Source organism: Acartia tonsa, chromosome 5, assembly GCF_053477335.1.
Source record: "Acartia tonsa isolate MP-2025a chromosome 5, ASM5347733v1, whole genome shotgun sequence".
NCBI lineage: Eukaryota > Metazoa > Arthropoda > Copepoda > Calanoida > Acartiidae > Acartia > Acartia tonsa.
The window spans coordinates 45,916,517-45,943,399 of record NC_137264.1 but is presented as its reverse complement, the minus strand read 5'-3'; the positions used below and the strand labels follow the sequence as shown (position 1 = coordinate 45,943,399).

General features: G+C 32.5%; 2 protein-coding genes and 2 long non-coding RNA genes across 5 annotated transcripts in view; 1 reads left to right on the top strand and 3 right to left on the bottom strand.

The window, feature by feature from the left end:
* The window catches only part of LOC145319645 (uncharacterized), a 57,354-nt gene that overhangs the window by 9,101 nt on the left and 21,370 nt on the right, over positions 1–26,883 (bottom strand). For both annotated transcript variants that reach the window (XM_080161915.1, XM_080161916.1), the window contains exons 4-10: positions 22,072–22,133; positions 21,121–21,167; positions 20,171–20,281; positions 19,340–19,443; positions 17,939–18,008; positions 17,020–17,134; positions 16,233–16,289 (exon numbers count right to left, since the gene is read on the bottom strand). In XM_080161915.1, coding sequence (XP_080018041.1) covers positions 16,233–16,289; positions 17,020–17,134; positions 17,939–18,008; positions 19,340–19,443; positions 20,171–20,281; positions 21,121–21,167; positions 22,072–22,133 — 566 coding nt within the window. The remainder of the gene's footprint in view (positions 1–16,232; positions 16,290–17,019; positions 17,135–17,938; positions 18,009–19,339; positions 19,444–20,170; positions 20,282–21,120; positions 21,168–22,071; positions 22,134–26,883) is intronic.
* Positions 1,348–5,576, top strand: LOC145319648 (uncharacterized). Its single transcript, XR_013879977.1, has 3 exons — positions 1,348–1,446; positions 3,334–3,427; positions 5,332–5,576. It is a non-coding gene; the product is annotated as an uncharacterized LOC145319648 (long non-coding RNA).
* Positions 7,817–10,770, bottom strand: LOC145319649 (uncharacterized). Its single transcript, XR_013879978.1, has 2 exons — positions 10,365–10,770; positions 7,817–9,145 (listed from the first exon to the last, which is right to left on the bottom strand). It is a non-coding gene; the product is annotated as an uncharacterized LOC145319649 (long non-coding RNA).
* LOC145319867 (uncharacterized) lies at positions 24,293–26,355 on the bottom strand. The gene is made up of 3 exons (XM_080162272.1): positions 26,184–26,355; positions 25,414–25,965; positions 24,293–25,317 (listed from the first exon to the last, which is right to left on the bottom strand). Exons 1-3 carry the CDS (start codon positions 26,353–26,355, stop codon positions 24,695–24,697), a joined length of 1,347 nt encoding a protein of 448 aa, XP_080018398.1. The 3' UTR covers positions 24,293–24,694.

The following is a 26,883-nucleotide window of genomic DNA, read 5'->3' as shown; positions in this document are numbered from 1 at the left end:
GGCAAATCTCAAGAAACTTGATGAAAGCGGTGCTGAATTTGATCTTATTTAATTCCTTAAAATTTCAATCGTCTATCTTGAAAAGGAGCCGGGAAAATAACGTTTCACACAAAAAGATTTAGATGTACGGACATTTCAAAGCATAGAGTAGTTTAGTTACCAATAAATATCTTAAAACCGTAGGAAATTGCTATAAAAAAATTAATTGAGTGAAATTTCATATTGGTTTCTGTAACCTATAGCATTCAGAGCTGGATCTTTAAATCATTTGGTGGTGCGCCGGATCGGGGTACGCAAGAGGTGGTCCAGATTGGCGCACCTTATATCAATCTTTAAATCAAAATGACATAGGTTATCCGGCACCTCTGGCGCACCAGTTACACTCGTTTAAGCCCAGTTCACAAAAGCTAAACAGTCGACCGATAGAAATTTTCAGTCAACCTTTTTTGAGGTCAACCTTTTTTCAGTCGTACTTTTGAATATTTACTTTAAAAATAAATTATTTAATGTTCCTTTTTCCCTGAGAAAAACAGCTGGAGGTCAGACTTTACAAAATTTAGACTGACGTCCTCATGATCCAAAAAAAAATAATTTCAATAATATTTGATTTTTCTTGAAAATTAAAAAATGATACCTGCAATCTTAAAGTACTTTTAATATAACAAATTATTGAAATGAAAATTGAATATTTTTGGTGTTAAATTTATTTTAAAAATTTTCCAATGTTGAAGAAACGTCTATAAATTTTTTAGAATAAGTTCCAGCTGATAATTAGAATAGTCTAACCAACCTAATAAAAATGGCGGACACAATAACAAATATCTTTTTCGAATTTAAATAAAAATGTTAAAATGTTACAATACTTATACTATTTTAATGCATTATATTATAATTATTTTATTTGTGATTTTGTTCAGATATTACAATATCAACGTTTGCTAAAAGTTATCAAAAATCAAGCGAGATGGGGAGTAGGGGTTAGTTGGGGATGTAAAGTTTACGTTGCGTTTTTTTTTTGTGTGTGTATATTTTTGCGCAAGCATAGGCTCTTAAAATAAAGTGACACATATTGGGATAATAATTACTAATTATAAACGTTAAAGACAATATCATTTGCTTCCTTTATAAATAAATACATAAATTGTAGAAAGGGGGAATGTCCTAGCTGACTTAACCTTAATTTTTTTTCATTGCTTGGGTAAATTAATTGTTAAAACAAGGCCTGAAATGTGTCACACACAACTTTCCTCACAAATATGGTGTAATGGATGCGGCAAAGTATTCTATCTTTAGGTAATATATCCCCTGTTTCGTTTCAATATACTATAAAGTTAATTTGAATCTTTCAGATATTTAATAAGGATGAGCTGCAAATTTACTAAAGATGAGAAGAAAGTGACGGCAGATTGATTAAAACGATGTATCTACTAACAAAATGCAAATCAGGTTTTTATTTTTTTTTCTTGTAATGTGCAACAAAAATCACAAGTTAAAAATTACTTTTTAAAGCCAACGCTATTGAAAAAGAGAGGGGTAGGTTGCTGGTAGAATCCGTAATGGTGCATGTTTTAAGGCTTAAAAATAGTAGTAAAACGATAATATTCACTAAATATGTGTATTTCTTATTGAAAAGAACTATAAACAATTTTTTTTTTAAAGTTAACATAAATTTTTATCGTTCTACTACTGTTTTTAACTTATAACACATAAGCTTTACGGATTTTACACGAAACCTACCCCTCTCTTTATAAAATGGAACGGCGACAAAAGAACTTATAGGGGAAGTGATATGACCTTAGCTTTTATTTGTTGAATATATTAGATTTAGGTTAGTTCTGCCTCCCTCTCCCCCCTCTGGCTTTCCCTTTTAATAAGTTGCGCCTGTTTTGGGCCAAGGCATTTCCCTTACTCTAACTATTAATATCGTGCACCTGATATAGCTGCAGTAGGAACCATTTTTAACGTATTTAGTTATAAAGTGGCGTAAGCCAAGGTTCGTACCTTTCACCTCCCCAATGATGAGCGGATGCGTAATGTGTTAATCTACTGTTGCGGGTATAAAAAATGGATTTTAGTACAGTAATAATATTTATCAAAAGGGATTTATAATATTAGTAGTTCCTTTATCCCTAGCCTCTTGACGATAATAATAGTCTAAAACCTACCCAAGACCTTTCTAGACTTTCAAGACTAGTTACTTCACCACCTCTAACCTCTAACCCATGGCGAGGTCAGAAAATAGCTTAACTACTCCCAAGAAATTTATACAGCTTCCCTGAAAAAAAAACTAATTTGAAGCAGCCATTTCTGAGATCTTTAACTAAGACCTTTGCCTCTAATTTCCGAGAAATTAAGCTTTAGTAAAAAAAAACCTTACTAATTTATATTAAAGGATAACAGTGTGATTTATTGCGCATCTGCTTTTTATTTTATTTAAAGCGAGGCTTTTCTATAATTAGGGTCGCTCCGTCTGAACGTCCAGAACGAATAGCTCTTTTTGTTAATTTAGGCATGTGAGAATTGTCCCATCGATTTCAAACTTTGCAGGGTGAATCCTATAGTAGTTAGGTACAATTTAGAAAGCGTAGAAACTCTATAATCAATACCAGAATGTCCGTCGATTTTTAACTTTTTTAACAACAAATTTGTATGTGTTATTTTTATCCGATTGATGTGATTTTTGAAATACTGATTCCTAGGACAACAAAGTACAATATTATAAGCGAAGCATCTCTATAAACAAGTCCTAAAAATGTAAGTATGTCCTTAAACATTATCCTGTATTTCAGCAGTGCTTAACCCTACAATTTTTCCGATTTTTATACTTTAAATTTACTGATCAATGAGTTCTAACACTCTACAAGAGTTAATGTTCGTTTGTCCTTCCATTTCAGAGCTTCGCTTTTATGGATGTTGTCATCCTTGTTTTAAGATATTATTGTCGCTAATTCTTTCATACACATGGAGCTTACGTGCACTTAACAATATCTAACAGAAACCTGAAAAAAAATGTTAAACATCAATAGATTTTTCGAGATTCAATTACTTTATTTGGCGATTGAAAATTATATTCTTAAGCTTAATTTTTTGCGTAAAAATTGCCAAGATACTTTTAATTTTGAAAGAAGTAAAAACAAAATTTAAAGGATTTTTTGTAAGTGGGGTTGGGAGTTGGCTTTTTTTCTGGGAGCGATAATAGAGTGGTAGTGGTACTCTTTCTAAAAAAAAAAGATGAAACCTGACCTAGACCTATAAGAATATTCAGTACACAGAGACAGACATACATCCTGTTATTATAAGGACGGTTATTTATGATTTTTTATAAATTTTAAGGTAATGGTAAGGAGACCGACACAACAACAACACCTTTTACCAACGGAATAAAACTACGAAGAATTTCTCTGCACACTACATCCTATATATAAAGGTAAACAAGGATGACAACATCCATAAAAGCGAAGTTCTGAAATGGAAGGACAAACGGACATTAAGACTTGTATAATGTCAGAACTGAATAATCAGAATGCGAATGTATAAGAGTCAAAGCAAAATTGTAAATAAATTTGTTGAAAAACTGCTTGATATAGGAGTATGATTATGGACATACCTACATTTTTAGGACTTGATTATAGAGTTGCTTCGCTTATAATATTGTATTTTGTTGTCCTAGGAATCAGTATACCAAAAATCAGACCAATCGGATAATTAGGTCACATACAAATTTGTTGTTAAAAATGTAAAAAAATCAACATGTTTAAAATGGACGTACGGACATTCTGGTAATGATTATAGAGTTGCTACGCTTTCTAAATCGTACCTAACTATTACAGGAATCACCATGCAAAATTTTAAATCGATAAGACAATTCTAACATGCCTAAATTAACGAAAAAGGCTATTTAAAAAAGTAAAAAAATCAACATGTTTAAAATGGACGTACGGACATTTTGGTGTTGATTATAGAGTTGCTACGCTTTCTAAATCGTACCTAACTACTACAGGAATCACCATGCAAAATTTGAAATCGATAGGACAATTCTAACTTGTCTAAATTAACGAAAAAAGCTATCCGTTACGGACGTACGGACGTATGGACGGACGGACGTACGGACGGACCGACCCTAATTATAGAAAAGCTTCGCTTTTAATATATGCAGCTTTTTCTTCAATGATAAAACTCGAACTCTTGTTTTAGGTCGTAATATTACAGTCTCTACACTGTTTAAGTTATTTAAGACAGAAAGAGGTTATACAGTGTGTTTTTTTATGAGAACTTTTTTTAAAGCAATTTTACCCCACTTATAGTTATCAGAATTAAATGATTAATGGCTTATTTTCTTCGTTTTTTTAAGGCAATCAATGAAATGAAAAACTGAAATATTTTTTTAATTTTTATTAATTGCCTCAAAAAACGAAGAAAATAAGCTATTAATCATTAAATTCTTACAACTATAAGTGGAATATGCAAAAAAGTTCTCATAAAAAAAAACACACTGTAGTTAAGATGCAAAAATGTTGAAATGCATGTTTGATTTCTTAAAAACTAACAAAAAGGAACAATGCAAGAACGAGATGAATTTTTTTTAGGCTATTTCGAAAGGTCATAAAGTTTGTTTTTAATTGTTAGAGAAAAGTCCCCTTTTTAAAAGCGAAGCTTTTCTATAATTAGGGTCGGTCCGTCCGTCCGTAACTGATAGCTTTTTTCGTTAATTTAGGCATGTTAGAATTGTCCTATCGATTTTTAAATTTTGCATGGTGATTCCTTTAATAGTTAGGTACGATTTAGAATGCGTAGCAACTCTATAATCATCACCAAAATGTCCGTACGTCCATTTTAAACATGTTGATTTTTTTACTTTTTAACAACAAATTTTTATGTGATCTAATCATCCGATTGATCTGATTTTTGGTATATTGATTCCTGGGACAACAAAGTATAATGTAATCAGCGAAGCAACTCTATAATCAAGTCCTAAAAATGTTAGTATGTCCATAAACATTATCCTGAATCAATCAGTTTTTCAACAAATTTACTTACAATTTTGCTTTGATTCTTATACATTTATATTATGATTATTCAGTTCTGACACTGTACAAGTGTTAATGTCCGTTAGTCCTACCGTTTCAGTGCTTCGCTTTTATGGATGTTGTCATCCTTGTTTCTTTAAGGCTTACATAAGCAAAGCCGCTAGCACTTAATAACTTATTGGACATGTGTTTCTTTACTACTTAGTACCTACTTTTCAAATGAGAAATTATTTCCTACATAAACGACAAAAAAAAGTAAATTATGCAATGTCCTCTTTGATTAAGTATTGTTTTTTTTTTTCAGGAACAATGATGATGCAAAGGACACCCAGCTGACCTCCTCGTTGCTGGGTAAAGGGAGAGAATCTACCAATTGATATTTGAATCTCTGAATGGACAATCCTTCAACCTTATTTTACGATGCCCTTACTCGCTCCGCTTAAGTAAAAACTCGTAAACAAGAAAAAAACATTCCAAGATCAGTAGCATATATAATTATTTATTCCGAAATTATAAATGATTTGTGATAAAATAAAATAAGATATTTCATATATTTGTTTAGTTAAATGTATGAAGCTGCTCTCTAATTACATATGTACGTTTTAAACATTAATGAGGCTATTATATCAGGTTCAGATTTTTTTATTTCTTGATATTCTAATAGATTTATGTTAGGGATCTAAAGGGAAAAGACAATGGACGATAAATTGACGTACATCCCCAATGATAATATAAAAAATTACCCCTTATCAAGACTAAAATTAGTGGTTGTAACGTTTGAACACTCAACTTAATAAACCAACCAGTTAAAACTAAGTAAAAGTTCCCAAAGTTGTTAAGCCAACGAATAATAACACTTCATTATAAAAACTTTAGGGACTAGTGTAATAAACAGCCCATTGTTACCTCTCTCTGGAATTACATTTTATGCTTTGCTGCTTGTTGGTGGTATCAAACTTCTTAAATCTAGACCTCTGGAAAATTTGTTGTTACAAAAGTTAAGAAACAACATGTCTAAAATGGACATACGGATATTCTGGCAACGAATATAGAGTTGCTACGCTTTCCAAATCGTACCTAACTACTACAGGAATCATCATGCACAGTTTGAAATCGAGAGGACAATTCTAACATGCATAAATTAATGAAAACAGCGAACCGTAATGTACGTAATAATTATAGAAATGCGGGAGGTTTTTGAGTTAAAACATCTTTAATATCATAAACTGGTATTTATTGACCGAGTTTCCACGGAATTTTAAAAAAATTAAATAAGGTTTAACTTTTTGTTGAAATCATTTGTGGAACTACCCCTTAGCTGTAAAGTTAAAAAATGTCATACTTTAAACCGTATTGGAAAGAAACAGGATCTCTGTGTGTCTATCTGCTCCTATGGATATCTCTAACCACTGGACTGATACGATAATCCGTTACAGTGTAGCTTCTCTTTGGTCGTGTATGGTTTTTAGCTATTTTTGATAAGGGTACTACTTTCTCTTCCCTTTATATTTTTTTAGACTTTCCTTTTGAAATTAAAATAAAACAACTGGATAGAATTTAACCCCCACCAACCTCAAGTGTACACTAATAATGATTAATTATCCTCTTATTTTAGTTTGTTTTTGTGTGATCATTAAGATCTTTAACCATAACCACTGAACCAATTGATGTCTCCATTTTATAAAAGTTTTTGTTTTTTAAAGTGCTGAATATTTCTGCCTTTTTATTCTCAGCATGCATCCGCCACGCTAGTCACTCTGATATAAACCAATGGAATTGTCTGTTTGTACCAAATGATTTGCTAATTACTGGACCAATTAGAGCTAGAGGGATAATTTTTTTGTCTTTTTCTTATTTTTGAAGCTAGGAAAACAATTTTTTCAGAAAATCTTTATCTTTATGTAAATTTTATATTAAAAATCTGAAAACATAAATTTCGGCAGCCGCAGCTGTTAGCCGCCGTAGTCTGCAGGAAAACGGCGGCGGATTTTTATGAAATTTAAATACGTTGTGTAGACATGTAAGAAAAGCTTTAATTTAAAATTTGAAGTATCTAAGTCAAAAATTACGGACACAGGAGGCTTTTAAAGATTTCTGGAGACCTGGAGGATCAGAACCTGCAGGAACATACCTGGAACCTGAAATTGACTTGAACACCTATAGTTTATACAAGGATATTTTAGTATTTTGGTAAGATAAAATGCTTTGATTAAGTAAAAAAAAAATATTTTTGCTCTTTACCTGGATGAACCTGCCAGGTTTGCTGTCGTCCTGTGCCCACCAGGATGGAAATAATCAAAAAATTACAACTCTCAGTTGTGTCATATCCATATTTAAAAGGTCACATAGTCATGTCATATCCATATTTAAAAGGTCACTTAGTTATGGCCCTCTACCTTTCACACACAGAAAATGAGATAGAAAAAAAAGAAGGGGTTCAAAGTTCAAAGTGTTAGGAGCAAATAAAAGTTTGTCTTAAATTGTCTAATTTAGCGAGAAAAAGAAAAAAAGCAGCAGGATATAACAGTTATCGGCTGCAGCAGTGGTTTTTTCTGCCGTTACTCCAGTTACATATTGTACCTCATTAGAGCAACTACATACCAAATTTCACATCTACTATGGTTTTAAAAGTCATAGGACACATACGTACTCGGCAAACCCGCAAGAAAAATGTCCAAATTTGATAGTTCACGGAATGATAGACACACACCTGTTAATGGAATCATTTACGTAAATAACAGAACTCTAGTTAAAAAGTAGCCATGATCTTAATACACGAAAAGGATTGATTGAAGTGATTATTATATTTCATTATAGATTTGAATTGCATTATAAAATCATAATTTGAAGATGAAATTAAATAAAATACGTAATAGTTATCACAAAAACATTGAAAACAGCTTTTTTTCTTGAAATATTAATGCTTCAAAAAGGGGGGGGGGGGGCGGAAGTGACTCTTTTTTAAACGAAAACTAGAAGTAAAAGGAACTAAACTAGGTGAATAGTTGCAGCTTTAAACAAGTTTTGCAGTTTTTGGTTTTTTTTACGCCCCCCGGCCCCACCCCCCTCCCTTACATTTGATTTTGTTGCTTAAAACTTGAATTAGATAAATTAACATGCAGGGTAGTTCTATGACAGATACAAAGCTCTTGATTTAAGTTGTAAAATATAAAGCTTGCAAATGTGAAAGTTGATTTAAAATAAAATAGAATGTATTAATAATAAAACAAGGTTGATAACATCCATTAGTATTGAAGCACAAAAAAAATAAAAGAAAGACAGAGTAACAAATTAACATTTATAATGAATACTAATAAATCAGATGAGTCATCTGGAATAATTTCAAAAGCATATCTAAAAATGCAATTGAGCTATATGCATCTTTATCTACAATTAAACAGTCTTTAAGAGTAATCAAAACTTGAGTTCGTGCTAAAACATAGAAAGTGGATACTTGTCCTTTCATCTATAGACACAAAAGTCTCGTAGAACAAAAGCAAAGTGATAGTTGCACAAATTGCATTTAAACATGAATTTATTGAACTAAAATTTTTTTCCTGTTCCATGGTTATAGGGCATATGTTTGAAAGAATTTCATTTTTCTACCATGTAGTTTTAAAGATATAAGGGCTTGAAAATCGTATTTTTGTGATATGTGCAATTTATATAGATGGCTACCATTTTTCTGAAATGCACTTCATGCAACTATCCCTTTTTAAAAAAATGAAGGTTGAATCAAAACACTTAAGTTTGACAGACATTTGAATTTGGGGAAGCATCTCTACTAAAAAGCATTAAATAACTGTCTCTTATAAATATCACATAAATACAGTATTAATAATCTTCAGAAAAATATTATGTTGAATAAAATAATATTAAATAAAAGAGGGATGTGTGCTAGGCTAGTTTATTATTTTTAAAAATAAGTTAGTAGCAAAATTTGTTCATTGGTTAGGTATATACAGACTTGAGGGGGAAAAGTCCAAACCACGCAAGCATTCTTTTTATATTTATTACTACATGTCGATATTAGATGATTTTTCTTGTGTGCTGTATAAATTGATTTTCTTCTCGTTGGGTTGATTTCCAAATTCCTCCTAGCTAGGCCAATGGAACCTCTAAAATAGTAAACACTTTTTAGAAGCAAAGATATAATTATAAATGTCCGTACGTCTGTCCATTTTAACATTGTAACTAAAAGGTGTGCAAAAAAATGGGGACTTTTTTAAAATTGAAATTGCGCGGCTTGTGTTAATAGTAGAAAAATGTTTTGCATATCCTTAAAACCGTTAGGAAGTCTATTTTTAGGAAATATAAAAGCGATTCCTCTGCTACGCATAGTTTAGGAGCTACGTGTTAAAATGTCCCAACTGACTTAAACTTGACTTGCGAGTAAATTTTGGGACATTTTACCACCTAGCTCCTAGATTATTTGTAGCATAGTATTTAGTTTTAAGCACGTTCATTTGCTAGATAGTTGTGTAGCATGTTTGGTGGTTTATATAACATTTAGTTTCATCTTGTTGGTTAAACGGAACCTCTAAAATAGTAAATACTTTTTAGTTGCAAAGGTACTCTATAATTCAAAATTTCTGTCCGTAAATCTGTTCATTTTCACATTGTGACTTTTTACAACAGAAGCAAAGCTACACTGCAAAGGAGATCCATATCAGTTCAGCAAATAGTGAGATCTTTCACTACAGACAAAAAAAGCCCACTGCTTTATAAAATACTCATCTAGGGGCTTTGTATTCGAAAAGGCAGAAATGGTCTAGAAAGATAGCTTAAACCCATTCCAAGAGGAAAATCGGAAATTAACATAGCCTAAAACCTGAACAGGACCTATGTGAAGCACATATAAAATAGAGAACCCAATCGGTTCAGTAGTTACTTAAATCTTAAGCTTCAGACAAAAAAAATCGTATTACTTTATATAATAGGAACCTATATGGTTCTCCTTTACTGTTAAGGTTTTTAACTATTTTAAGGAAAGATTTCTCCACCCTCCCAACAAAAAAATTTTCTTTAAAAAAATAAAAATGAAGGGGGGGGGAGTAGTCGACTACCCCCTTCTTTCAGCACCCTGCACAACACTGTGTACGCCACTCTAATATATTTGTCTGTAAGTACTAATTAAGCATGGTAATGAGCAACTCAAATCCTTTCCCTCTAATCTAAACTATCTATGTCACACACCTGACACGGCAGCAATAGGAATAATGTTTAACATCTTTAAGTATGACGGGGTGTGGGGCCGAGATTCGAACCAATTACCTTGCCAAAAACGTGTGGATGCGCTGCATGTTATGCCACAGTTGAGGGTTATAAAAATATTACCTTCTATAAATAAAAGAGAGAATTACGTGAGCGGCTCAACGAAAATCATTTTTTAACTCTGAAATTTAAAATGGAATATTACCTACTCTTCTTTCCAATTGTTCAAACTTATTTGACTTAGATGCAACGGAAAAAATACCTAGTGGACTTCTTTCTTTAAAGGTTAAAAATTAAAACCACATGATAACAACATTAATAAAAGCGAAGATCTTGAACATTAGGACAAACGAACATTAATACTTTTACAGTGTTACAACTATTTAAGGACCTACTTACATTTTCGGGACTTGATTATATAGATTATTCTCTTACAACTTTGTACTTTGTTGTCCTAGGAATCAGTATTCCAAAAAGCAAAACAATAGGATAATAAAACTTTGATGATAAAGAAGTTAATCATCTACATGTTTGAAATGGACGAATATGTACGTACATGAATCACCATGCCAACTTTCAAATTTATTACACAAATCTAATATGAATAATTAACAACAAGAGCTATCCTAGTCCCACAGACCGACCCTAATTATAGAAAAGCTTCGCTTTTAAAAAGTTAAATAAAACAAAATTAATTGTTCTAATTAAATTGCTAACATAATTACTATCCCTTTCAGGATCAGAGAAAGAAAACGAAGTAGCGGTTTCGTCGTACTTTCACAGTAGCTTTTAACAGGTTATTAAGTTAGGAAAATTTTAATGATTGTCCCGCAGGTTTTGAGCCCCAAACTAGGGCTAGAAATATGAGAAATGCTGCTGTGAAAATACGACGAAACCTGCTACTTTGTTTCTTTCCATGATCCCCTTTTTCCAACTTGTAAAATAAAATTTAATAAATTACTTCCTATTTGTGGTGCTACCCTCCCTCAAAATAGTAATAAGATTCACCAGGACCTATTAAAATTTACTCTGTAAAGAAAAACCACATAGGTTCAGCGGTTAGCGATATACTTTGGTACAGACAGACAAACAAACATCCCATTACTTTATCACAAGGATAGGTTTATGTATAAAATTTTAACTTTTATTAAGTATTTATTTACGTACTTAAATAATATCAGCTGATCACTTTGTTTATAATTCTAGATCTTTTTTAAAAAATGCATAGCAGTGAGTAGCTAGCTAAATTTATATTATTTTTGTTTACATCTCAATAAAAATAAAATAACTTATTAAATTGTTTTTACTTTAAAATAAAATGAAAAAAAAATTTAAGTTTTTTAAAGACAGCTTTCTAATAATTTTTTAATAAACTTCAACTATTGATATGGTTTGGCCCGGATTATGATCAGGGATAGAAAGATAAGATAAAGATTTTAAAACTATTTGGAAAATGAGACTTAGTAAAGAGTAACTTTTTTTTGCCAAACAATGTAATTTTATTTGTAAATCTATAATATGGGGTTATTATTACAATCTCCTGCTATTTTTGTGTATGAAAACATTGTAATTGCAGCAAAAAATAAGAATATATTTAGGTTGGGTTATATTTCAGTTGTACTAAAATCGGTTGACCTACTGGAAAAAAAGGTCGACCTCTAAAAAGCTTTTGTGAACCGGGCTTTAGTGTAACCACCGCGCCGGATCAGGTTGAACCGTATTTTATGAATTAATATTTTTTCAATTAGTTTTAATTTTCTTGCAAAACTATTGTGAAAGCATTTTTATAATTATATTTAAGATAAATTATATATTGTTTTATTGGAAAAGTTGTTTATAAAATATCGTACTGACACGGCTAAAGTTATAAAGTTGTTCTGGCGCAGATCGATATTTATTAAGTCACAAGGACTCTGGCAGGAAATTGACAACTTATTCATACGTACTGTACTAAATCAATCTTTACGTGGACTAATTTAACCAAATTAGGGTTTTTTTAGGTTTTTTATAATTCATACAACCCCCTTAAGTTATTCATTACAATAGAATACAATTTTAAAATTTATTTACTGTGTAAATATGCATAAATATGACGTTTTTACTGACAATTAGGTTGATTTTTACTCAAAGCATTTTTCTTGTAGACAATAAAATGATTATAACTTTCGTTCTATTTAAGATAAATTGATGAAATAAAAAGTATTTTCAATTTTATTATGCTGAGAAGTCACTTATTGGTTTTAAGAAATAATAAACCCCTTTGAGTTGGGGAGGGGGGGGGGGGGCGTTGAGTATCGAAATAATGAAACTAATGTAAATTTCTTTTTATGGTGGGTTTTAATGATTCATATAGCAGCCAAACTGTTTTTAGGCAATACCCCTTTGTCTGTCTGTCCCTCTGTCTGTCTGTTTTTTTGTCTGTCTGTTTTTTTGTCTGTCTGTCACTCCACTTGTCAGTCTATCTGTCTAACTGCCTCTTTTTCGGATTTCAATGAATCATCTAGCATAGCCTAATTCTAATTTGTTAATGCCTCAAAAACTGTCTGTCTGTCCGTCTGTCTGTCTATCCCTCCATCTGTCTGATCATTCACAGGTTCTCTATTGGATTTTATTTAATGAATTGTCTATTTTGGTCAAACTGTAATTTGATCATTCTTCTTGCCTGTCTGTCTGTCTCGTCTATCTGCTGAGTTTCTACCATTGGTCTAACAGACTGATTCACTTAATTAACCCCTTACGGTCGGGCCTCTTACCGCACCTTAATCAGTCTGGCCGCAATTTTTGACTTAGAGACGTAAAAGGGGGACATAACTGAAGCTTTTTTGATGCTGGGGGGGGGGGTTTTCTCCGGAACCACTTGATGAACCGTTCAAATTTTTTGGACTTAAGCTTTTAGGGGTATGAACATATTATGGTTTCAAAGTCAACCCCCCTACCCACACCCCCAAGCCCCCCTGGGCTCAAAACCCACCTAAAAATGAACCTAACCTTAATTTTCTCAAAAACCATTTGACCAATAGGGATGATTTTTTAAACTTAAGCTTTTATGCTTATAAACTAACTTCTAGTTTAGAAGTCACCCCCTGCCGCCAACCCTTAATTTTCTCAGAAACCATTTGACTAATAGGGATGATTTCTTAAACTTAAGCTTTTATGATTATAAACTAACTCCTAGATTATAAGTCACCCCCTTGAAAATAAAGGTTAGGTTCATTTTTATGGTTTTTTTTGATCCCCGGAGGACTAGGGGTTAGCAGCAGGGGAGTGACTTCTATACCAAAAGCTAGTTTATAACCATAAAGGCTTAAGTTTAAGAATTCATCTCTATTGGTCAAATGGTTTCTGAGAAAATTAAGGTTAGGTTCATTTTTAGGGTTTTTTTGAGCCCCGGAGGGCTAGGAGTAGGCGGCAGGGGGGTGACTTCTAAACTAGAAGTTAGTTTATAACCAAAAAAGCTTAAGTTTAAGAAATCATCCCTATTGGTCAAATGGTTTCTGAGAAAATTAAGGTTATGTTCATTTTTAGGGGGGTTTTGAGCCCCAGGGGGCTAGGGGATGGAAGTAGGGGGTTGACTTTGAAACCATAAGATGTTCATACCCCTAAAAGCTTAAGTCCAAAAAATTTGCATGGTTCATCAAGTGGTTCCGGAGAACCCCCCCCCCCCCCAGCATCAAAGAAGCTTCAGTTACGTCCCCCTTTTAAACGTAAGCTTTTCTTATATGTCAACATAACATATCTAAATTTCATAGAGATCTGCAGCCGTTTTCCCTGCTGACCGCCTGCTGCGGCCGCTGAAATTTATATTTGATATTTCTAATATAAAATTTACTTAAAGATAAACATTTTCTGTAAAAAAATTGTTCTTCTAGCTTCAAAAATAAGAAAATTACAGCCATTTAAAATTTTTAAGTAAAAAAGGTTGTTAAATAAAAAGGTGAACTGAGCAAAAATTGACTTTGACTTATAAAAGGTCGGAAATTTATTATCAAACAGGGGACTTGCACAAAAAAGATTTAGCCCTCTAGGTCTAATAGGAACTGAGATAATAGGGGGGGGAGCGTTGAACGCCCACCCCATCACCAACCGATTAAGGTGCGGCAAGGGGCCCGACTGTAAAGGGTTAATAATGCATATTTAATAATTTATATTAAAATCGATAATACTGTAAAAATGGTTGAATGCTTGTTTCAATAGAAAATTAGATTTAACTAATAATAAGGTTGAATCTTGTACCAGGAGATAAACAAATAACCTTGTGTTGCAATAAAAAATAAAAAAAATATACAATTTACTTATGAAAAAAAGTGTAATCTTGTATCTATAATCTTTTTGTACATAAATGATAATAATATCAGGTTATATTCCATTAATTTATAACCACCTAAATTTTTTGACACTTACAACTTTTAACAGCTCCCTTTAACCAAAATCAAGGATAGTTTATTTAAGTATGTCACCAAAACTTCATTACATAAGTAATACATTTTTACAAACTTTAAAAAGGGGATTGGGAAATATCTCCCTCCCCAACATTAACTTTAATCACTATTGTAAACAATATTAAAAGTTATAAATATATATCAATCAAGATCTTTAGAGGTATTAACTGTGGTTTAATTACATATGTATGAGAGCTCCTTCTTGTGTCAATCACTTTTATTTACTGATTAAAATTTGTACAGTACAGTTGTACAGAATATTGCAAGATTTTTTTTAGTTAAGTCTGGAAATTAATGATTAATTTATCTAAAAATAGATAGCATAGAATTATCTTAATCAGTGGCTTAATTTTATACACCCGCCTTAAACACCTCCCCCCCCCCCCCCCCACTCTTTATTTTAAGGGGTGTAAATTTATTTCCTTTACACCCCCTTGGAATTTATAGAGGGGTGTATCTGAGGGTGTAGGCTCTTGTCAAGAGGGTGGACATGGGTGGACACCTAGGGAGGTGTATCCATCCCCCTTAATTTTACAAGGGTGGTGTAAACAACCCCTACACCAACCGTTTGCACGCCTTTGATCTTAACTATACTTTTAGTGTACATAAAGTTGTAAATTCAGTAACTATTCTACAAAAATTACCTTCCTAAATTGATATATGATTTTCAGGGTAATCTCCGGTGGACTAAACATTAAAATTTTATGGAAAAAAAGATATCTTTGTAACATGCATGACTTGAAATTATCCCCCCTTTGTACTCAATACGCATTTTTTATTCTAAGTGCGTCAATTTTGCGTTTAAAGATACCCTTAGTTTAAGCATTTATTTCTCCAAAAAATGATGAAAAAAGATAAATTTTTTTTGATAAAATGATAAAAGTATATGTAAAATGAAATAACCAGCAAAAAAAAATTACAAAATTAGGTTAAATAGAACGAAAATTAGAGCGTTTTGTATGCCTTATAAAATGCGTATTTCTCATGAAAATTGTAACGATTTAGTGTGTTGAGTAAAATATTTACAAAATTCCCGCTTTTATAAGAAGCTAGAGCCTTTGTGAAGTGTCGCCAGCGAACTGGCAACACTGCACCAAAAATCTTTTAAGGATCAATGTTTTTTATCAGTGGCTGTGGCGCACCTTCGGCCCACCTCTGACGCACCCCGATCCGGCGCACCACTAAAATGATTTAAAGATCCAGCTCAGGATAAGACAATGGATTATAAATTAATGTACATCCCCTATGATGATAAATAAAATTATCCCTCATGTAGATTAGAATCATCTACCTTGTGCGACCTTTCTATTGGGCTATTAAAAATCAACCAATGGTGTCGTTTATATTAACACAGCCAACTAACAGAAAATAATTTAGAAGCAGATGAAAAAGGTCTTTGAAAAAGGACGGGAGTTAGTTGTATGTATTTATACTTTAGACCTGTTATCAAAGTGTTCAAAGTTTATAAGCCAACGAATAATATATATAACATTGTTAAAACTTTGGGAACTAGTGTTATTTACAGTCCAATGTCCCCCCTCACTGAATTTACCTGTAACTTATCCTTTCCAAATTTGTTTCTCATTTCAGCCTCATAATTCTCAAAAACCTCAAATATAATTTGTAATCAAATGAGAAAATATAAAAGAAATATATTTCCAGTATGGCTTTGAAACTAATTAATATCCGTAGGATTAGAACCGCTTCTCAGCCAAACTGAAAAATCATACTACAGCCAATTTTCCATGTATAATAATATAAAAAAATAATACCAGTTTCGTTAGCACGGGATTTCGGCCTCTCGAGCCTAACAAAACTGGTTTTAATAAGAAAGTTTTTCATTTTAATCTCCTCTGCGGAAAGCTGTCTATAATATGAAGCAATAATTAAAATTTTGTATCCCAAAATGTTTAATAATAACTTATTAACAGAATAATAAGGTGTGTATGTGTGTGTGTGGGGGGAGGGGGTCTTCTCTTTTTTACCTTTCCCCCTGAATTTTATTTTTACTTTTTTCTCGCAATTTCAGGCATTTTTTAATCATTTAAGACAAACTTCTTTTACTCTAAAAATCCTATTTTCTCTTGTATATTTTTGGTTGAGTATAAGTAACTTGTCTATAACATAAGAAACTGGATTGAAATTTAAAATGTAAAAAGAGCTGGATCTTTGAATCATTTTAGTAGTTAGCCAGATCGGGGTGAGCCAACTTTCCACCAATGAGAGCACAGCATTTTATGAAATGCCGCGCTGTGATTGGCTGAAATTCGGCTCACCCCAATCTGGCTCACTACTTAAATGATTTAAAGATCTAGCTAAGGGGTTATAAGCGTCACTACCTTGCTTCCGCCCATCCTTGTCACGGCAGCTTTCTTTGCCAGTGCTGACCGGTGCCGTGGTGGTTTGGGGGGCTTGAAACTTGATTTTATGGGCTTCAACTTCATTTTTGGATCTATAGTAATTAGTTTTATATTATACAATACACAGTGTCAAAGTTTGCTGATTTACCTAGAGCTTTTATTTATTTTGAATAAGGATTACAGAATACTCTTTATATAAAAGTATGTCTGTCTGTACATAAAGATCTCCCTAACCGCTTGTTCATTCAACTTCATACCCTCAGGAGAAAGTACACCTGACAAAAAGTACACCATCTCTCCAAACAAATATTATGTTTACTTTTCTATTACAAACTAAAATTGATAGTGGAGGAGGTCCCCGCTTTTTAATTGTGCCACTGCAGACAATTTTTTAAAGGCAGGGTGGATATATCCTCCTACCCTAAAAAAGATTTACTACAGTAAGATCCATATCGGTTCAGCAAGATCATTCATTACACACAGACAGACATCCTGTTACTGTAATAAAAGCAGCGTTTCGGAGCCGTTTGATTTTGGTGCGGCTCCGGCTCCGCGAAGGCGTCTGTGATGATGGCGGCTCCGGCTCCGACCTAAAATCAAGAAAAACTCGACATATATTTTCCCCCATAAAAAAAATATGTTTTATTTTTGACTTTGAAGGTTTTAAAAGTACAATTTTTGATAAAAATGGACTTGAAAAACTTAAAAAGGGCATTTGCACATGACAAAACAGAGTTACCAAATTATAATTTATTAAAAATCTCTTTATTTATCTAGTCCGGAGCCGGAGCCGTTTTTTAATGAAAATTACAGCTCCGGCAAAATATTGCGGCTCGACGGCTCCCGGCTCCGGCTCCGAAATACTAAATATAAGGATTGCATATTTGTATAATTTCCTTGAATATTTTCTGGGAAAGGATCATCTTTGTCCATTTCTTCTTTTACTTCCAGCTTGCCAAGGACAAAATCTAAACAAAAGGGATAGTTGCATGAAGTGCATTTCAGAAAAATGGTTTTAAGCATTATTTACAATTATACCATCAAACATATATACTTTTGTATTACAATAAAATAACAAACAATTTGGTCGCCATGCTGTTTTTGAGAAAATAATTGGCATATATCACAAGAATATAATTTTCAAGTCTTGATATTTTTAAAATTACATGGTAGTAAATTCAAATTCTTTCAAATATATGCCCTATAAATGTAGTTTAAACCATTGAACATAAAAAAAAATATGCAGTTTACTAAATTCAAGTTTAAATGCATTTCGTGCAACTACCCCTTTATATTTGATTTTTATACAGAGTGTCCCAAACCAAAAATTCATTTTTGGCACTTGGAATAAATACCAGGGATTTGAAAGGATAAGTCAATTGATACATCCCCAATGATAATCAAAAATTACCCTTTTGTAGATTAAATTGGAAAAGTTTGGACAAAGCCAGTTTTAGAACTGAACAATCAAAATTCAACAAAAGTACCCAAAGTTTTTAGGCCAACTAGTAAGATTACGGGGTTATAAAACTTTGGGTACCAGTGTAATTATATTGAATGCTGCTGTTCTTTTGGTTAATTTTACATTAATTTTTACTGATTTTTGTCTGCTCTATCTATCCTGATGAAATCTTATGATTAATTGTATCGTTTTCATCATAATCTTCATTATGGACTTATAGATCTATACCCGTACAGAGAAAGAGGGGACAATGGGCTTTTTATTACACTAGTCCTCAAAGTTTTCTAATATTTTTTTCTTATTCGTTAGCTTAACAACTTTGGGGATTTTAGTAAATTTTTATTGCTTAATTCATTAAGTTGAGTGTCCAAACGTTTCAACCACCAATTCTAATCTACAGCAGGGGTAACTTTGTGTATCATCATTGGAAATGCATGTACATCAATTTATCGGCCATTGTCTCATCCCTTAAGATCCCTGTATCTATAATACAAAGTAGAATGATGTCTGTCTGTCCGTCCGTCTGTCTGTCTGTCTGTCCGTCTGTCTGTCCCTTAAGATCTCGGTAACCACTGAACCGATCGGATTCTACTCTTAAGGGTATATACCTATTGGTCCTGTGGTAATTTTAAGCTAATTTCTTGGGGGGTGGGACACCCCCAACCACCCGTGACCCTCCCCCCATAAAATGAAAATTCCCCCCCCCCTCAAAAAAAATAATTTTTTTGGGAACACATTAGACCAATCACCAGTAGTACTTTATTTTTTTATTTTTAATTATCTCTTGGGGAAAAAGCCCCTAGAGGCTAGGGGCGAAGCTGCTAGTATATAATATACCTGTATCAATTTCATGTTCCTCTGCACTTGTCATCCTGATGAAAGCTGAGGGTCCCTCAGATATTTTTCTTTTAAATGCTGTCTCACTGCTTTCCGATGGCCGTCTAAATAAAAACAAAGATGACAACATCCATAAAAGCGAAGCTCTGAAACGGTTTGACAAACGAACATTAACACTTGTAGAGTGCCAAAACTGAATAATCAGAATATAAATGTACAAGAGTCGAAGCAAAATTGTAAGTAATTTTTTTGAAAAAATGCTTGATGCAGCATAACAATTATTAAGAACATACTTACATTTTAGAACTTGATTATAGAGTTGTAGCGCTTATAATATTGTACTTTATTATAAGTGATACGTGGATATTCTCACATACCCTGATAAAACATTTCTCCTAGGTGGATAACATTATAACTTTAACCCTATACCCTCCCATGTCCATGGAGGAACATATCGACCAACATCATAGGATTATATTAGCAACCTAAATTGATAACAATATTACCCTCTCACAATATCCATGTATTTAAACAGTAAGACCCTCAAAAAAGTACTCTTTTTTGGTTTACATTCCTTTTTTCTTAATGTATTATTAAAAGTAGCGTATGTTCTGTTCTTTATACATTTCCACACAAGCATATATAGAATTTTACCTCCATAAAAACCGGAAATGTTTAAAGGAAAAGTTTCTTGTGTGGAAATGTATAGAGAACAGAACATATGCTACTTTTGATGATAAATTAAGAAATAAGGGCTGTATAAACCCTAAAAAATACTTTTTGAGGGTCTTACTGTAAAGACAAATCCATATATGTATATCTGTAAATTACCTGTCCCTATCATCACTGATTAGATGAATATAAGGACTCTCATTAAAAGAAGACCCAAGTGAAAGTCCCCCAAAAGAACTTGTAGAGGCTGTCGAATATTTTTTACTCAACCTAAAATTTATATAAAAATGTAGTTTTGCTTTGCTGACTACAGTTCCCTAGCAAAAGAGTGATAGATGTTACTGCTTTTGGCCTACCTATTCTGTTAACGTTAGGAAATACCCTATACCCTATCTCTTTTCCAGAGGGTTCTTTCCTCCTTCCCTTTCTATTTCCTCTAACGTCAATAAAACAGGTAGACCAAAAGCTGTGACATCTATCCCCATTTTCCTACGGCACTAAACACAGCTACAATTGCAATTTGAATAATAAATCAATCAAACTTAAAATCAGAGTTTTCATTTCAATGATGCTGTGAGTATTGGTGCAAAAAAATATGACGTAACAAAAAAAAATAGCCAATGAGAGGCCGTTATTGACCAATGGTAAAATTTATAGTGGCCTCTCATTGGCTAATTTTTTTTCTTACGTCATATTTTTTGCACCAATACTCACAGCATCCATTTCAATGAATTTAAATTAATTATAAAGAAACTTTACAAACTTACGAAGTGTCTCAAAAATCAGCCATGTGACGTCATAAAAATGATGGAGATGAGAGGAGAAGTGGGAAAGAAAACCCTTAAAAAAGAGATGGATAAACCTTCATTCTAATGACGTCACATGGCTGATTTTTTAGACACTTTGTAAAGTTACACTACAATATGATTGATTTATTTATATCATAAATATTTTTTATAACGTAATTTACCATACCTTAATTTTCATTTATTTAGCAGTAGATGTAGATAAAAGTAACTTTATGTTAAACTTAAATAATTTTTCTGCAATTTGGATATACACCCTAAATGAAGAAAAAACGTTATGTGATTTTAAAAATGAAAACTTACTTTCTCCTCTCTTGAAATGAATCTTTGCTTGACATCCTTGATATGTTCTAAATTAAAATCAAACATATTATTAAAATCAAAGGCATTTATCTATAATACATAGTAGCTTTATGTCTATCCGTCTGAAGCTTAAGATCTCGGTAACCACTGAACCGATCGGATTCTACTCTTCAGGGTATACACCTATTGGTCCTGTGGTGATTTTAAGCTATTTTCTTGGAGGGGTGGGACACCACAAACCCCTCAAAAAATAAAATCCCCCCCTCAAAAAAAAATTGGGAGGGAGTATGGTTCGGGGCACCCGAAATTTTATTTTTTTATATTTTTTTTAAATACCTCATGGGGCAAAGCCCCTAGAGGCTAGGGGCGAAGCCGCTAGTAAGATATATAATTTGGTTAATTTAGTATTTATTTAAATCTAAATGAATCTTAGATACAATAAGCCATACATTTTACATGTAGTAAAGTAAATAAATAGTTGATGAATTGTTTATTTTTAAGGATAATTCAAGCAAATGCACACAAAAACAAGAATGACAACATCAATAAGAAGCAATTGCTTTTTGTGCCATTACCATGCACAGTTAGGAATCTAGGACGGACCTCCAAACAAAGGCCGTGTAATCAAAAGTTTGGATGTTATATAACCTAATATTCTATAATTGGTATTGGATCCCATTACAAGTGGATGGTACTACGGAGGTAGGGGACAATGGGCTGTTTATTATAATAGTCCCTAAAGTTTTATAATAACCATTTCTTATTCGTTTGGCTTGAATATTGAATATTGATTCGTTGGTTAATTAAGTTGAGTGTCAAAACGTTTCAACCACTTATTGTTTTCTACAGAAGGAGCAATTTTATTTATCATCTTTGGGGATGTACATCAATATATCAGCCATTGCCCTTTTTAGACTCCTTGGATGATGCACCTTGTTTCTTTAGAATTACCTGATGTGAAAGAATTTCTAGTTTATCTGGTGACTCGGAATAGGATCCAGATATTTCTTTATCTAAATTTAAAAAAAAATATATTATTAAATACATTCGCGATGTCTAACCTTGTAAACCAATAATTTTTAACTCCAGATAAGGTAATAATTGTTTGTTATTATTGAGGATTAACATATTTTTTTGTTTCCAAAATAAGAAAAGGAATTATACAACTTTGGGTACTAGTGTAATGTACAATGGTACATTCCAATGTCCCTCCCCACCTGGTTTTGATTCCCTGCCAATGATGTGTCTACTAGATATTTAAAATATTAAGTATTCTAAACCCTAAACGTATCGTATTTCGAGAAAATTTGGAAGGGAATTTAGAGATATGAAAATATTGAAATTGGGGAATATTAATTAACGTGTGCAAGAATTCTATTTCAAAAATAGGATATTTATTCCCCTCTCCGTTCGTTCAAAAATACCTCCCTATTTCTATTTTTCTAAATATTCAAATTTCTTAATATTTATTTACGAAGTACTTCGTAAATAAATAGAAGATTTTGAAAAATAATAAATTTTTACGTCTTATATTTCTATTTCGAAATAAATCACGCAATCTTAAATGAAGTATGTTCGTTAAACAATTCCGAAATAAAATTTACTAGATATATTAGACTTTTAGGTTCTTTCTATGAAATTAATGTGATGACATAATTTCCTTACTCCAAAAAGTCTACCTGTTAAGAATACGACATTTTAGACGTCTTACTTTTTTCATTGCTTTTTTTACAGGGTAAAATAAAAATTCTTCCTAATATTAAAAAAGTATAATTTTGCATTACGTAAAAAAAGTATATAACGATAATGAAATATATTAAAGTTAACTTATAATAGTTTGTAATTGTATTTGTAACAATATATTTATAGATTCCCTGTTATTTGATATCATCCGTTTCCGGTGTATGCTGTTCAATTTATATCAGGGATAAATATATACACAAAAATTCCTCCAACAAATTTTTATTATTTACCGTGGTCAAAACATATTAAAAAATCTTATTTTAAAAAATGTAAATATAACGAAATAAATTATATTGAAGTTTCTAATTACCCATGTACATTTCTACCTCGTGTCTCCATGAGGTGCACACACACATTATACATAGTTCTTCAGTCCTTATTTGAATTTCAGAGTGTATTGACACGTCATACTACGCGTTAGTTAGATACAAAGAAAAGTGAAAAATAATAAAAAATTTAATATACAATGTGAAAACTTCAAATGGAATTATATTAATACAATAAAATAAAGTGATAAATATTATTTGCAATTGAAAATATAGTTATAAAAAAAAGAAGAAAGAAACAAAGTCAAGTGTCAACACAAGATCTAATTCTGTACTGTCGTCCGAAAAGGATTATTGTAGTCTATTGTTTTGCGTGAATGTCATAAGAGTACATGCACGTCAAAATAATAGGCTATGTTTTCTATTTCGGAAGGCGGTACACATAATCATTTAGTAGAGTATATTAAGGTAAGGATTTTGTAATAATTTGTAAATATAAAGTGAAAAGTCTGTTCGTTATAACTTAATTATTCTTATTTTGCCTTTTGGTAATTTCAATTTTAAACGCACAGATTTTATACTGTGAATAATTCGGCAAGCTCCATACTTTGTTTTTAATTATGTTTTTATTTTATTTTTTTATATCGTTCCAAAATTACAAAGTATCGGGTGTGTTTTATCGATAAGTCTTAGTCTTACCTAAAAATATTGAATCCCTGTGTTCGAAAAGAATTTCCGTGCATTTTTTTACGTCGTTCAGAACGGCTCGGCTCCACATTAGTTAAAAGTGAGTTTTTACAGTAATAATATGATTTAACGGTCTATTTCCTTAAATTAAACTTAAAAACCATATGTTACCAAATATACACACATCCGCAGCCGTATTTCTAGATTCGGCTCCGCGTTTTTTTGCGTTGAAACTCGTTTTTAAATGTACGCTCATATTAAACCTGATTATCAAGCTGTTTTTAAACAAATTTACTTACAATTTTGCTTTGACTCTTATATATTCACATTCTGATAATTCAGTTCTGACATTAATGTCCGTATTTTTTTTACATTTTAACAACAAATTTTTATGTGACCTAATTATCCGATTGGTCTGATTTTTGGTTTACTGATGTTTGAATGTACAATAATATAAGCGAAGCGGCAAGTACGCATTTTTATTTTTTTCCATCACCCTTTAATTGAAATTCAAATTTATTTTTGGATATTTAGTATTTACTTTCATTTGATGTCCAACTTATTTACTCTAGAACCTCGAGCAAGAGACCATCCACGCATAAAGACACAAGACAAGTATGATTTGAGTAATGTTTTTGGCTTCGCTACTTATTGATTATTCATCCTTGTTAAATTAAATAACAATACTGCAAAAAAAAAAAATATATCAATAAACAGTTTTTTGGGTTTTATTACAACATTTATTTTATAATGGTAATGATACAGATATTTAAAAAACACAAAATTATTTCATTAAATTATTTGTTTTACTTTTACTTCTACTTTATTTCTTTCCAACATAATTAATATGATAAACATATTTACAAAAATTATTTCATTCACTTTTCCAGTTCCTTGGTTGCTGTCTTCTTGGTAACTTTTACCTGTCTATCCCAAAATGCTTGGGACTTCTTGGGGACTAGCTTGTTCATCTTCAAGAACATGATGGCGTGGATGGTGTCTTTCTCTAGGTTATAGCGCCTCGATGAGTAAACTAATTTGAGGTGTGAGAAAATTCTCTCACACCTCGCATTAGAAACAGGTAAGTTGTTGAAGTTGGTCATCAAACTGACAAGTCCAGGGGGATAACATATCTGCTCTGCAACATGTTCATACCTGGCAGTAAGCATCCTGTGGCTTGCGGTCATTGCTCCTTGTTTGTACAGTTTCTGGCGTTCTTCAACATCGAAATCCTTGGACTTAGATTTTTTGACTTTCGCAATTTCCTCCTTTATCTTAGCGACTTCACGTTGGTAACCGTATGTCAAGGCATGCAACTTGGATTCTTCTATATTATTCCAATCCTTCAGCCCAGCTTTCAGGTGTTTCTTCATGACGTCCAGGGGATCCTTCTGTTTGTCACGTTGTTCTTTCTTTTTCTTCTTGGCTGCTGCTTGAGCCTGAATTTGTTTGAACTCTTGTTGTTTGTTCCAAAACATCTTTTGGATGGGTGTCATCATGCCTGTAATACATAAATATAATTAATAAAAATGATAATTGAATTATTTAACTAATGTTATTATTATTATCTATTTTAATTAATATTGTATATCTTTACCTGTGGGAGGTGCAGTTGCTGGAGAATCGTACTCGTCAGCTTCGGAATCCTCATTGTCGGCATCCGCATTAGCACTACGCAGGTCGGCCTCTTCATCTGCCTTTTCTTCAGGTCTTAGGTTGGCTCTCAGTGAGATTCGGTGTAGCCGTTCACCCAACAACCTACAATTTTTGGGTGCTTGTTGTAAGATTGTTTTTGCTTCATCCTGTGTCACCGTAAAGCTTTGTGTGCCACTCGCAATCATTTCCAAATGACTGCGTGACAGGGGGTGTAGGTAGAGACAGACTTGCCAGCCTGCATTATTACGGACAATCTTGTTAACTCTCTGGTGAAGGAACTTGAATACACGTCTAGCGAATAAGTTGCCAGGCATACTTGTCCGTAGGGTAAAGAACACCGTATCCAGCATGGTGAACATCTGGACGATTGTGGCCTCATGGGCTTGGGCGGGAATTGTCAGCATGGTATCCACACACTCCAACACTTGCAGGACTTCTCTGAGGGCAAGAACCTGGTCAGGTGTTGGCCACAGATTGTCAAACTTCTTGTTGACTAAAATAAAAATTAAAAATTAATTCTATTGATATATACAGTTCTAATTTTTAATTAAGGGAACGAGAGAAGAAATAATTTATTTAGTTTAAATTTTAATAAACTTCTATTTGTTACCTTTCTCTTTTGTTTAATTAAGGGACAGAGAGAAATTTAAGTTGGTAATTTTGTTAGTTTTAAATTGTTGTTTAAATTATAATTAACTTTTTTGGGTTTACCTTTCTGATCCTGCACGGATTTTTTCACCTTCTGAAGTAGTTGTTTGTTGTCAAACATCTCTAAGAACCGCTTTATCATGTTCATTCTGGAGCTCCATCTCGTCTCCACGTATCTGGTAAGCATACGTTGTCCACTCTCTACCAAAATGCGACGCACCTTCTTGTTATTCATAATTTTACTGACCAGCTTTGCCAGGTTAATTATGGTTCTGTTGTACCTCTTCCCTTTCTAAAAAATATAATATTTGTTAATTTTCACGTTTTTGTATAATTTATTATTTAACTTTTTAAGTTACTGTATAAGTTATTTAGTTGGTTCTATTAATCATTTAATTAATTTACTTACAACTTTGGCAGCTGCCTTCAACGCCAACTCCACTTGGTGGTTGAGGCAAACGCCTCCCACTATTAGTCCACATTTTTGCTCATCACATATCATTGTTTTCTGGATGTTCTCTTCCATTAGTTTCCCGAAATTTGTGATTGCTGAAAAGAAATAATTTAATAAATTAATATAATTTAGTTAAATGCATTTCGTGAAACTAACCCTGTAAATCATTAAATGTAATTCATTGAATTTTTTGGGAATGAATTTAATTTAACTTTACTTACCCTCTCTTTGTTGTGGATCTTTGATGGCGATGGACCTGTAGAAAATCGCACTTGATATGCCGCCATCGCCTTGTCTTGTTCCTGCCAG

Excerpts from the sequence above, each read along its gene's own strand:
- LOC145319867 (XM_080162272.1), bottom strand. The coding sequence starts at position 26,355 with ATGAATAACAAGAAGGTGCGTCGCATTTTGGTAGAGAGTGGACAACGT. Across the intron at positions 25,966-26,183 it reads ATCCGTGCAGGATCAGAAAG|TCAACAAGAAGTTTGACAAT; the intron begins GTAAACCCAAAA and ends TTTTTATTTTAG. Across the intron at positions 25,318-25,413 it reads AGCAACTGCACCTCCCACAG|GCATGATGACACCCATCCAA; the intron begins GTAAAGATATAC and ends TATGTATTACAG.